Here is a 12,620-nt window from a genome sequence, read left to right as displayed (position 1 = left end):
TTCAATCGTCTTTAGCTCCAGAAAGCTCCCTCCTCTCTTCTCACTCAGGATCCCCTTCTGTAGCACATCCCCTTTCCTCTCCTGCTCTGGGGGTGTGCAGGACAGCCGGTCACTGGGGCAACACCCTCTGGCCCATGCGTCCCGTCCGTTTTCTCCAGACTATCTGAAGAGCAGCCTTCACTCCTCTGTTCGCTGGCAAAAGGGAATGTGACTCTGCCAAGAAGCGCGTGCCCTTCCCTGTTCCCACCCTCTCTCCCAGCTCCCAGTTTCCCGGAGATGGTGAAGGCCAAAGGTGTCTCCAGTCTGAATCCTTTTTGCAACAAGCTTTTATTACTTTTTTTTAAACCCATCTAAGAAAGACACTTAAAAAGAAAATATCCTCAAGACAAACACGTACACACTGGGCAACACAAGGGTAGAAGGCACTACCAGCAGTCATACCCACCTCTGGGGGAAGGGATAATTCACACAGACTATGTTCCGAGGCTCGGGACTCGGCACGGGTCCTGGGTCTAACTGTGCTTTAGATAAAGTCGGAATTTTCCCATAATCTTCTTTCATAAACACCCCTATCTCTGTATATATAGCTATATGCCCTTACGTATATATGGACATGACACTTTTTTCCTTCTCAAAAATAAAATGGCCACCCCATCAGAGGGAGGCCCTCAGCAGCATTCACAGTGGCTGCAGCAGGAGCCGTGCCTTCCATTAATGTTACAGACATGCAGCATGAAGGAAAAAGGGGCTCTCTACCCACTCCCTTTAATATACAGCAGGGAGAGATTTCTTAAGGGAGGGAAGCGATAAGGCTGAGCAGGAGATGGCAGATAACCAGGGTGTGGGGAGCGGGGGGGTTCTCAAAAATCTTGAGCTGCTAGCTCGTCTTGCTTCTGCAGCTTTGAAGACGACAGACACAGTTTGGATGACAAGGGGTCAGCATTCCTTCTGGGATCAGGGGCAGTGAGGATGCAGCAAGGGTCAGGGAGGGGACTTCTGAGGCTACACAAGCTGGGGCTCAACCTGACCCAAGCAGGACCTGGGAAGGCAGAGGAGCGAAGAAGTGATCTCTGAGAGGCTGGATGGGAAAACCGTCCCTGCTTTGGAAGTTAAAAGTCCTCCCTCCGCACTGGAGTGTCTTCGCAGTCCTGGCTACTCGCTTCAGTTGTTTGGCTAGTTCATTTTTAAGTTTGCACCTGAACCGGGAGCCAGTACAGATGTAAGTTAGGAATCTGACCCACCCTGTCCCTGCGGTTGACATCACTTCTTGGGAGTCAAAGCCCAGGATCTCAGATGGGAAGGTCTTTGACTCTTGCACCAGCCTTGGAGGGAGGGCTCTCCTGGCCTTGCCCCCCACACCGCCGTGGGCCACTTCCTGGCAGGAGCAAGCCGGCAGTAGAGCATCAAGCAAATGCACCCTGCTCCTCTCTCTGAAAACAAAAAAGGCACTGAGGTCAGCAGGAAGCCAGCCCACAGGCTCACTGAGCGCAGTGCCACGGGCGGGCCGGGCTTCAGAGTCAAGGCGGCTCCTCTGACAGCACCTGAGTCCTGGCGGAAGCAGACAGGCCGTGCTGCAGCCCAAGGGGGACAGCAAGGCAGCCAAGCCCTCCCCAGCTCGCTAGCTGGGGGAAGGCCAAAGGCAAGTTGGACACACTCCTCTGCGACGTCTCTCGGCTTTCTCAGACCGCCTGATTTCCATTCTCACAGGAGACATTCACAATGGTGAATGGTTGGTTTCCCTTTGGTGGAAACATATGATGATGGCAATGTCAAATTCAAAACTGTAACTTAAAAACAAACACTGTCTGTTCACGACAAAGACGTGACTGTCACACTTGCGCAAATAACATATGCCTTTGGGTTTACGTGCACAGACTCTTGAGCAATGAGGGCCAGGGCGGGCTGCGGCTTCTCCAGAAGCCTCCGAGCCGGCCTCAGCTTTGGTGCTCCCTACCTGAGCATCTGGGGCCAGTGGCTTTATAACCTTCCCTTGAGCATGAACAATGGTCACATTGGGGCAGTGAGGGAACAGTCCTTTCACGAGCATTATCCTGCTTTCCAGGGCTCAGCTCAGATCTGCTAGAGGAATATGCTACAATTTTTGACTCATAAATAAAGGTCTGTGGGCGGCAAATACGAGAGAAACTGAAGAAGAATAAAAGCCAGAGAAAGAACGTAACAGCTCTGAAACCTTTCTTCTTTCCTTTGCCGGCTGGTGCGAACAATTGCGGTTCGGTGATGACAGAGGCAGCCGGTTGGCTTCCGGGAGGATTGTCCAGGACTGAGGCTGCTCTGTCCCCCATCCCCCTCCTCAGCAGCGAGCGGCAGGCAGCGCCTGGCCCGCGCACCTGCGCCCCTCAGAGGTTTCGTGCCACATCTGGAACTGCCAGGTGGGCACAAATGCACCCGCCAGAGGTGTCCTGAGAAAAAGTGTCTGTTGCAAAATAATAATTAATCATAAAAATAAATCCGCGGGCACCAGAAGAGGAAGCAGGACCGGTTACCCAGGTTTGCCCTGGGATTCTCTTAAGGCCTCCTCCAGTTTCTGCCTAAACTTGTCATACTTCTTCTGCACTTGTTGGATTTTGTCCTGCTCCTCTTTTTCCAGGATCGTGAGGAAGTTCTGGAGCTCAGGGATGGAGAAGGCGTCCCACTGCGAGGCACGAGGGAGATGGGGGAGAAACAGAACAGGAGACAGGTCAGAAGCCGCACGACCTGAGGGGCCCACGCTGCCTCCCCGGTTCACACGGTTCACACACGGTTCGCTACCGAATAGGCAAGTGCAGTGGATAGAGCTTGGGTTTCCCTTGTCATACCAGCAACCAAATTTCAAATCCTGGCATCTCATGACCAAGATGTACCAGTCCATGTGCGGTGTTTTATTTGGAGAATCAACCATCTTCCGTTTTCTCTGTAGCAGCTGAGATCTGTTCAGATCCCAGATGCTAGAGCCGCCCGGGGCCCCTGCTGGCCTCTCTGGCTGTCTGCTGCGGGGCGATGAGCGACAGGCTCTCAGCGTGCAGACCCCCAAGAGGCAGATGGAGCTGGACTCAGCCCCCGGAGACTGTGTTTCAGCCTGACTCCACCATGGGATCTCGGGCACATCACTGCGCCCTTCTCAGCCTGCTTGTTCATCTGCCACGGGCTTAGGGTCTCCGCCTCCCTTGGCTGGCAGAGCAGATAACGAGGTAACATAACCTGTAAAGCTCTGTAGAGCCCGGTTGGCCCAGGCCTGCCCCGATGGGACCTGGCCTCCCGGACGGAAGGCAAGCGTCACTGCTCTCAGGCTGACCCAGGAGCAGAGCCCCCGCCCCACTCTGTGGAGCCAGGGGTTTTGACTCCTAAGCTCTTTTGAGCACAAAAGAATATTCAGGTTTATCTAGTTTAATCCCCACATTGCATAACTGAGGAGACCGAAGCCCACAGAGGGAAGGTGGTAGAGCTACTGGGACAGAGCTGCAGCAGCAGAACCGGAATTAGAGCCCCGTCTCTGAACTCCCAGGCCCGTGAGTTTTGCACCAGGCCTGCAGCGTTCAGATGTTTTCAGCAGAGTACTTTTTCCGAAAATCTGACTCCAGTGTATACGTCAGCTGGAAGCCCAGCTGCCTGACTGAAGCAGGGAGAGGGGACAGAGCCCTAACACCTGCCTAGATGCCCCGAATCTCCACGGTGACCCCTAACCCTAGGCCTCCACCGAACACAGTGTGCCAAACGCCGAGGATGCTCCCCGCCCTCGGCCACTCCTCCGTGACTCCAACTCCCAAGTATCCCAGGCCGCGGAGGGCGCCAGCCTGATTTCACCCTAGTTCGTGCCGCCACACTGCACTCTGATGAACTCCCCTTTGAGGAAGGAGGTCCGTTTTTAAGAGCCAGGGAGAGACGCACGGCTCAGTGTGTGTGGCATGGAGCTTGCTGGGCCTCAGGCCATCCTGGAGCAAAACCAACCTGGGCCCGGACACAGGAGCTTCCCAGTGCCCCTCCACCCTGGGTGTTCAGAAATAAAGCCCATGAAATCCTTTCTTTCCACAGAGCTTGCCAGACACAGGCGCTGACTTGCATCCCCCAGGATGCTTACAATCCTGGCTTTGGACACTGAACCTCCTTGGCCCAGCACTTACCCCGGCTCTACTTTCTCAGCCCATTTTCCCAGCTGCCTCCGCAGGGCCCCCAGCTATGCCGGGTAGGGAGGACGACGCCCACGAGGGTGCCCCATCCAGTGTGCCCTGAGGGCTGGGTTTGTGCAACCAGCAAAGGGGCCCAGACCTACCTCCACCTCTCCAGTTTCATTCTCCTTGAGCACAAAGCTGAGGACGTCATTGTCAGGCCCAGCCAGCAAGCGCAGGTACAGGGGGCAATCAGCGATAGAGAGTTTCTGGAAGAGCACTGCAAACCAAGAGAGGGAGTTAGGGGCTCATCGGAGGTGGGGAGGAGGACAGACCCAGAAATAAGACGCAGGGTGGTTATAACTGGAAGTAGCCAACCTTCCAACCTAATGAAATGAACCTGATGAGAAGACATAGGGAGTGACCTTTTATTTTTGGTGTCTGCTGAGAGTTGGAAACTTGTTTCCACTTGCATCACCTCCCGAAAGATTAGCAGTGGCAGGCGGGTGCTCTCCCATTCCACAGATCAGGAAGTGGGAGCCCAGGGTGTGGGTTTCCTGCAGTCACGTACAAAGTGAGGGGCACCGAGAGCAGGCGCGTGCTCCCCGTCCAGCTCTCTGCCCAGAGTGCCTGTGTGGCCCTTCCACGTGGCTGGAGTGCAGTGCCCAGAGGAAGCCCAGTCCTCCCACCCAAGTCTGGCAGGGGTTCAGTGGGAGAGGTGGTTTCTGGCCGGGAGCTTGCTCTCTCATACCTTGCCCGTCCTTGTGTATCCGCTTAAAAAGTGCAAACTTCTGGGGATTGTCCACAACCATGAACTTCTTGAGCAGCCCCTGGATGACCTCACTGACCGTGGTGGTGCTGCTGATGTGCAGCTGCTTGATGGCATCCAGAGGAAGATAGAAGGACGTCCGCTTGTCCGTGGTGGCCGCCAGGTTCACTTCCTTGATGGCATCGTAGATGGACTGGGGCCGGATCCCCGCAGGCACGGTCACTGGCCGCCGAAGTTTCAAATGCACTTTGATGAAACCCGTGTAGGTGCCATCTTCACTCTGAGGAAGAAGGTGGGGGGTGCCCCATGGGTCAGCTCCGGTCTGACTTGCATGATCCTAGCTGCCACTCTGGGCCACTGCCCTGGATCAGGGGCAGGGGGTGGGGTGGTTGCAGAGGCCTTTCCTAATAACAGTGCTATCCCAGTCAGCCCCCCACCTGTCTCCCCGAGTTCCTTCCCATCTCTGCTGACCTGGAGGTGCTGGAGGGCAGAGACACTGTCCCCCTGCCAGCCCCGCATCGGGCCAAGAGAAGGCACGCAGTATCCAGCAACCAGGGGGGACACGAGGAGCTGCCGTGGCTTTCGCTCTGGGGGCTCAGGCTCCCTGTCCCAGTCCCCTGCCTTTGGTGAGTCCCCACTCCTGGGAGGCAGGGTCTGGAGCGTCCTCTCTAGTTTGCCCCTCCAAACCAGGGAGGAGCAGGAAGGCTCTGTAAAGAGGCCCCTGGAGAACCCGCCCACTGGATTTCCTCCTGTATTTCTTTCCAAACCAGCAGCCTGCAAGACTTGCCCAGGTCCACCGGAGACTGGATTTTCTAGCGTGCCCTCTGGCGGAAGCCCCCAGAGCCAGTTGCTACCAGCCTCCGGCAGGGGGCAGCATTCTTCTACCTTCTCCTCCCCTTCCCTTCCCACTGAAGATGGCCTTCGCTAGCCTGGCACAGAGTCGGTGCCTCCCTGCTCAGAGCGCTGCACAGTCCAAGGAAGCCTCCTGAGACGCAGGCTGTAACGGTGCAACAACCAAGAGGGAGAGGATGAGGAGCTGCGAACCGCCCTTGTGAGGCCTTCCTGAGGGCGGAGCAGTACCAGGTCACTCTATATTACTTAAATCTCAGGACAGCTTTGACAAGTGGGCACCAATACCTCTTTCACACTGAAGCTCAGGGACGTTAAGAAGGTTCCCAAATCGAAAAGTGGGAAGAGCCAGAGACGGATTTGGATCTTATTCTAAAGCCCATTCTTCCCTGCAGCCCCGGGGGTGGGTCCCTGACCACCTGGGTTCTCAGCCTTGCACAAGCCCCCAGGCCTGGGGAAAGGGGAGGGGCCTCAGAAGGGCCGCCCCAGAACCTAGAGGGGGAGCAGGGGAGCCCAAGTGACCGGGGGCGTGGCCGGGGTCGTGGATGGGGGCGGCCCGACGCACCAGCTTCATGCCCAGGCAGTTCTTCTCCCGGGTATTGTAGCTGTCAATCTTCTGCTTGATCTCCTGCAGTGTGGGCGGGCGCTGCGTCTCCTCCGGGGGTTTACAGACATTCTGGAACACAGAAGTGAGAGTGGGCACACAGTGGATGAGAAAGGGTAGGACCACACCCTCCCAAAGGCCTCCCTGACCAAGCATAGGGAGCACCAGCCCCACGGGGTAAAAACTAATTCCATGGGCTCACAGTGAGAACAATCAGAGGTCAAATTCCAGCGGTGCCACTGCCTAGCCGGGCCAGCCCTGGGGAAATAGCTCTAAACCTCAGTCTCCTCACCTGTGAAATGGGAACAATAACTACCCTTCAGGCTTGCCGTGAGACTAATATGAACATGCCCAGCACATGGGCACCGACCACAAATCTGGTGAATCAGCAGAGCAGCATTGGCTCACAGAGGGTTGCTATGGAAAACATAGCCTTTAGATGCTAAGGGAGATGCAGAGAAATGCAAGCCGGGGTCCATCTCCTCAAGGAAGTAACAATAGAGCTGGAGAGAAAGGAATGTACACACAGTCCCAGCATATGCTGATGGGAAAGACAGTAATTCACCCCGACCCAGGGGACCAAGGGCACGTGAGCATCAGTTCAGGCCCCACATCACCAGCCACAGAATTTTGCACATAAGTCAGTTCAGCTGATCCCTGAACAATACAGGTTTGAACTGCATGGATCCACTTATACACCAATTCTTTTTTGATAAATACAGTCCAGTGCTGTAAATGTATTTTCTCTCCCTTATGATTTTCTTCATAACATTTTCTTTTCTCTAGCTCACTTTATTGTAAGAATGCAGTGTATAATACACATAACATACAAAACTGAGTTAATCGACTGTTCATGTTATTGGTAAGGTTTCCGGTCAACAGTAGGCTATCAGTGGTGAAGGTTTGGGGATGTCAAAAGTTATACTCAGATTTTTTATTGTGCAGGGGGGTCAGCGCCCCCAACCCTGACGTTGCTCAGGGGTGAACTGTATATATTTATCAAACAAATGAGTGAACCAGAAAGGGACAGGGGGCTGTCCTTCTACAATAATTGAAAGAATCAGCCTCCTCTCCTGGAGCATGGGGACAACCAACATGTTCTCAGCACCCCCTCTGTGGTGAGAACTTGGCATGCACGGTCTCTTCATCCTCATGAACCAGAACTCTGCGAGATGGAGTTTATTACCTACATTTTATAAGTGAGACAACCAGGACTAAGGAGTTCAGTAAGTTGCCTAGAGCCCTGTCCATATGTGCAGAACTAAGAGGAAATTCCAGGGCTGTTCTGTTGAGTCCTTCCCAAGGGCTCCCCTGGTGCCCTCTCCCCCTAGGGAAGGGTAAGGGAAGAACAAAACTGAAGAAGAAGCTGGGGGTCAGTGTCCTTCACGCTGCGGAGGGGGTTCAGGGGTGAATTCTGAGGTCTCGGCAACTCTGTCCCTCGTTACTTCCCTGCATTTCTCCCAACCTCCCTGCCGCCCAGCTTCTCAATCTTGTCTCCATGCTGCCTGTGTGTGGCCTGGAGTGCAGGAGCCATGGTTTGAGAAAAACCCACCCAGAACTCGCCCGATTTTAGAAATCTAGCAGACTCAACGCGGATCAGGATTCTCCTTTGGCAAATGAGGAAACAGGCCCAGAGAGGCAGAGCGTCTGTGTTCTCCTGGCTGCCTCCCTGACACCACCCTTCAGGGGTGGGGTTTGGTTGGGGAACTTCACACCCACCCTGTCATGGCAACACCACCCAGTTGAACACAATGGGAGCCCCCAACAGAGCCCGCCCTGGCTGTCCTCCCTCCAGCAGGCTGTCCGTGGAGATTGGGCACACCCAGCAGGATGCCCTCACTTCCTCCTCCTGCTTTCCCACCCCCCTCCCCGGGGCCGATAACATGTTCTGTGGCTGCTGTGGTGAGCTGGCGTGGCGCCCACCCCCGCCCCTCTGCATGGAGATAAGCCCACACCCCTTTTCCATCGCAGCATCTTCCCTTGGCTTGTCTGCTCCCCACTGTACTCTTCCTCAGGGGTCCTGAAAAGAACAGCATTGTGCGACGTGCTTTCACATACCTTCTCTCACATACCACCTACGCTACTCCCATTTTACAGATTATAAAACTGAGGCTTAGAGGGGTTAAGGAACAGATCTGTGGTCCCACTGCTAGTAAGCATCTGAGTAGGGCCTGGAGAGCAGAGCCCATCTAAATCTGCAGCCCACGTTCTTCTCGATTCACCACCTGGCCACTCTAGGCAGCTTCTGCCACTCCCATAATGCCCGCTGAAATTCCACCCCTCCAGGCTGGGGTGTGCAGCTGTTAAACCGAGGCCTATAAACTATGGGACCTGTGAAACATTCATCCAAGTGTATCTGATCAGTGGGCCAGGCCCCAGAGGCATCAGGACCCACGGGCACCACGTCACCTGCAAAGACGTCAAGGAGGGACTTCTCATCCCGCAAGTGGGATGTAGCTGCCAGGAGGCAGGACCCACCCTTTTCCTACGTGGCTGCTCAGGCTCTTGAACTGGACCTTGATCCCATCGAAGACCACCCAAGGGGGAGCACAGGCCAGGGCATCTCCTGTTTGCTTGAGGTAAGTAGCAGGTGATACGAGCCTCACAGAGTGTCTTCATTCACTGTCAATTCATTAACCCAGCTCCTCAAATGGAGCTCCTGATTCCTCATCCATTCCCACAGTTAGTTCCTGGAGACACACACTGCCCCAGAAACCCTCCCAACCCTCTCCACAGCGGGGCTCATCCCTACGGGGCCACGTGTGCCTGGCGGAGGCTCAGCCCTGGGAGCTTCCGGCCAGAAAGACCAGTCATCTGGTTACTCCCATGTGCTCCCCCCTTTCCAGCCGTGAAGCACGCAGGCTGTCCCCTCCTCAGGAGTTCACAGCTTTCTCAAACTTGTCTACAAAAAAAAAGAAAAAGTTAAATGATGGAAAGGAAACTCTCGAAGCTCCTGAAAGATCTCCTCTCATAGCTTCCAACTGGCTACAGCCATTTCCCTGTCAGAAAAGGCAGCTGTGTCACAGCTTGCAAAAGCCGATTGTTCCGGGCTTGGGTCTGTATACAGCAAGAGGCAGAGCTACTGTGACTAAAGGTTTCTTCTTCTTCCTGTTCCCCTTTCCTTCAGCAGATAACCCATCTATCCGCCCCCTTTCCCGCCACAAACCTGGGGAAGTGACGCAAGCATCCGAGGTCACCCCTTCCAGGACTGATGCAAAAGACAAGCGTCCTGGTCTCCCCGCCCCGTTGGAAGTGCCAGGAACCCTGTGTGGCCAACACGTGGAGTCCCCCAGCCTGGTGTGTCAGCACCTGGGGCCGCTATGCCTGCCGCCCAAACTGCATCTGCCAGATGAGATCTGACCCATGGATTGGATGAAGCACCTGCCAAAGCAGGCCAGCCAGCCACAGCCACGGGAGCTCACTAATCCCTTCCCTCCCAGGGATGATACAGAAGCGAGGCCAGTGGTTCTTTCTTTCTTTCTTTCTTTCTTTCTTTCTTTTAATTTTTTTAATGTTTATTTATTTTGAGAGAGAGTGCAAGCAAGGGAGGGGGCAGAGAGAGACGGAGAGAATCCCAAGCAGGCTCTGCACTGTCAGCACAGAGCCTGATGTGGGGTCCGAACCCACAAACCATGAGATCATGACCTGAGCCAAAATCAGGAGTCAGATGCTCAACCGACGGAGCCACACCCAGGTGCCCCTAGGCCCATGGTTCTTAAATTTGGCTACACACGGAATCATCTAGGGGATCTCTAAAAACACTGGGCTCCATCCTGGAGATTCTGATTTATGGCCTGGGGTCCAGCCTGGGCAGAGGTAATTCTGATGTTCAGCAATGTTTGAGAAGAACCGGTATAGACCCCTCGCAGCCCATTTCAGATCATAAGGGTCGCCATCCAGCAGCAGAATTAACACTTGGCCACCTACAGATATTCACTGCCCGGAGGTTTACCTAAAAGGAAATATCTGCTCTGTGAACAAGGTCAATAATATAGTAATCTTCAGAGGGTAAGGCAAAGACCTCAATTTCTATTCACCTGCCAGATTTTCAAGTCCTCAAAGTGAAAGATTTGTTTCCGTTCACGGGTACAAAGCTAGAAACCATGCAGCTAGCGTTTTGTCTCCTGGTTAGCCCAAGATGGAGACAGAATGGGAACTCACTCTGATTGAACAAATACCAGCATCGGCCTGCGAGGTGTCCCTCGTAGGGGGTTTACACATCTCGGTGCATCTGGCATGGAATTCATCCGCTCTGATTAAGCCGCTGGCATCAGTGGCAGATGGTTTAGCTGTTCCCGATGCAGCTGGCACATCCAAGACACTGGTGAAAAATAGGTTTCTGCTCCCACATCCTAAGCTATGGAAAGGGCTGCGTTGCCTCTCAGGGCTCGAGTTTATTAGGGTACAGCCACGTGAAGAGGCTAGCTGCTAGGGGTCAGAACAGAAATGCTCCCCCGAGAGAGTGATCCTCAAACTTTTCTATCAAAATATCACAGGGGCGCGTGGGTGGCTCAGTCGGTTGAGCGTCGGACTCTTGGTTTCGGCTCAGGTCGTGATCTCATAGTTTCGTGAGTTCAAGCCCCATGTTGAGCTCTGCACTGACAGCTCAGAGCCTGGAGCCTGCTTTGGATTCTGTGTCTCCCGCTCTCTCTGTCCCTCCCCCACTGGCTCTCTCTCTCTCAAAAATAAATAAACATTAAAAAATATTATCCTTAACATCAAAGTTAAGAGGACCATCCCTGTGGTCTGGGGCCTGTCTCAGAGCAGATTTACCTGAAGTTGAATTTTACTTTAAGAAGAAACCCAGGGGTGCGTGGGTGGCTCAGCTGGTTAAGGGTCTGACTCTTGATTTCGGCTCAGGTCATGACCTTGTGGTTCATGAGTTCGAGCCCCCCATCAGGTTCCGTGCTGACAGTGCAGAGCCTGCTTGGGGTTCTCTCTCTCTCCCTCTCTCTCTGCCCCCTCCCATGCTTTCTCTCTCTGTCTCTGTCTCTCTCAAAAATAAGTAAAAAAATAAAACTTAAAAAAAAAAAAAGAAACCCAAACATTGGTTAACTCTGCGTTCTTTTTTTATTAAAGTTTTTTTTTAAATTTATTTATTTTGAGAGAGACAAAGAGAGCATGAGCGGGGGAGGGGCAGAGAGAGAATCCCAAGCAGGCTTCGTGCTGTCGGCACAAAGCCCCACCTGGGGCTTGAACTCAGGAGCCATGAGATCATGACCTGAGCCAAAATCAAGAGCCAGACACCTAAACGACTGAGCAACCCAGGTGCCTCTAACTGCGTTCTAATCAATGACACACGTCTTGATTTTGGTCACTGGGGAAGAAGAGGCTCTGAGTGAGTCCTGTGGCTTCTAGTATCCCCAGGTGGACACAGGGCAGCCGGTCAAAGCCCCAGCAACAAAGGGGCCCCAGGGTGAGCGGTGAGCTGAGGAGAATCAGATACATTCTGATACATCAGCTACCTTCATGCCATTTTTTTTCTTGACCCGAATCCCACAAACTTCATTTTTGCCAAAAACTTCACTCTCCCTCTTGTTAAACTCCTCAGCCTCTTCTCCCTTCATGATGTTTTCATCGTATCGCTCCCATCTGCCCACCTGAGGTCCTGCAACCTGCCCCGGCCTCTCTGACCACTCCTGCCTTGAATGATGGTGATGATGACCATCCCTTATTTCATTTATTTACCAGCTACGTATGCCAGGCAGCACTCTGATCACTTGGCATGTGTTAGTTCACTTCATCCTCCCCACAAATGCATGGGAATGCCCATTTCACAGATGAGGAAACTGAGCACCAGCAAGCTTAAAGCGAACCCACACCTAAAGCTAGCACTATACCATCTGGCACTTAAATACTCATCTACTTATATTAACCTCCAAGTAGACTACCTCTCTATCTTGAGTTGTCTTCTCAGCTAGAGTGAATTTTCTTAATGACCTACACCATGTTTCTATTTATTCTCTGTGCCCAGTGGCACCAAGCATGAAATGGATAATAGGTACTTGCTCAAGAACCTTCAATGGCTCCTTATTGCCTACAAGGAGTAGGGGGAAAGATCTTATTTCTCCCTAGGAATTACAGAGCAATGAGCCTTGGATTTCAGTGTAGACTGAGTTCCGTAAGAGAAGCACCCATACCTGTCGTATCCATCACGGCATCCCAGAGCCTAGATGCAGCTCGGAACAAGTAGAGGCTGAGGAAATACCTGCAGGATGGACATAAGCATGCATTTGGGTTCTGACCCCCACTACTAAGTGATCTTGAGGAAATCCGATAACCTCCTTAAGCCTCA

At 53.3% G+C, this 12,620-nt stretch overlaps 1 protein-coding gene across 1 annotated transcript in view; it reads right to left on the bottom strand.

Moving 5' to 3' along the window:
* Positions 1-1,181: 1,181 nt before the first annotated feature.
* Positions 1,182-12,620, bottom strand: part of LOC102963911 (ras association domain-containing protein 5) — a 28,807-nt gene continuing 17,368 nt past the window's right edge. The window contains exons 2-5 of the mRNA XM_042975466.1: positions 6,287-6,397; positions 4,855-5,152; positions 4,268-4,383; positions 1,182-2,653 (exon numbers count right to left, since the gene is read on the bottom strand). Coding sequence (XP_042831400.1) covers positions 2,501-2,653; positions 4,268-4,383; positions 4,855-5,152; positions 6,287-6,397 — 678 coding nt within the window. The 3' untranslated portion in view covers positions 1,182-2,500. The remainder of the gene's footprint in view (positions 2,654-4,267; positions 4,384-4,854; positions 5,153-6,286; positions 6,398-12,620) is intronic.

The sequence above is a fragment of the Panthera tigris genome, chromosome F3 (assembly GCF_018350195.1).
Source record: "Panthera tigris isolate Pti1 chromosome F3, P.tigris_Pti1_mat1.1, whole genome shotgun sequence".
Taxonomy (NCBI): domain Eukaryota; kingdom Metazoa; phylum Chordata; class Mammalia; order Carnivora; family Felidae; genus Panthera; species Panthera tigris.
Note: the sequence above shows the minus strand (reverse complement) of the source record. Positions and strands in the feature narration are given on the sequence as shown.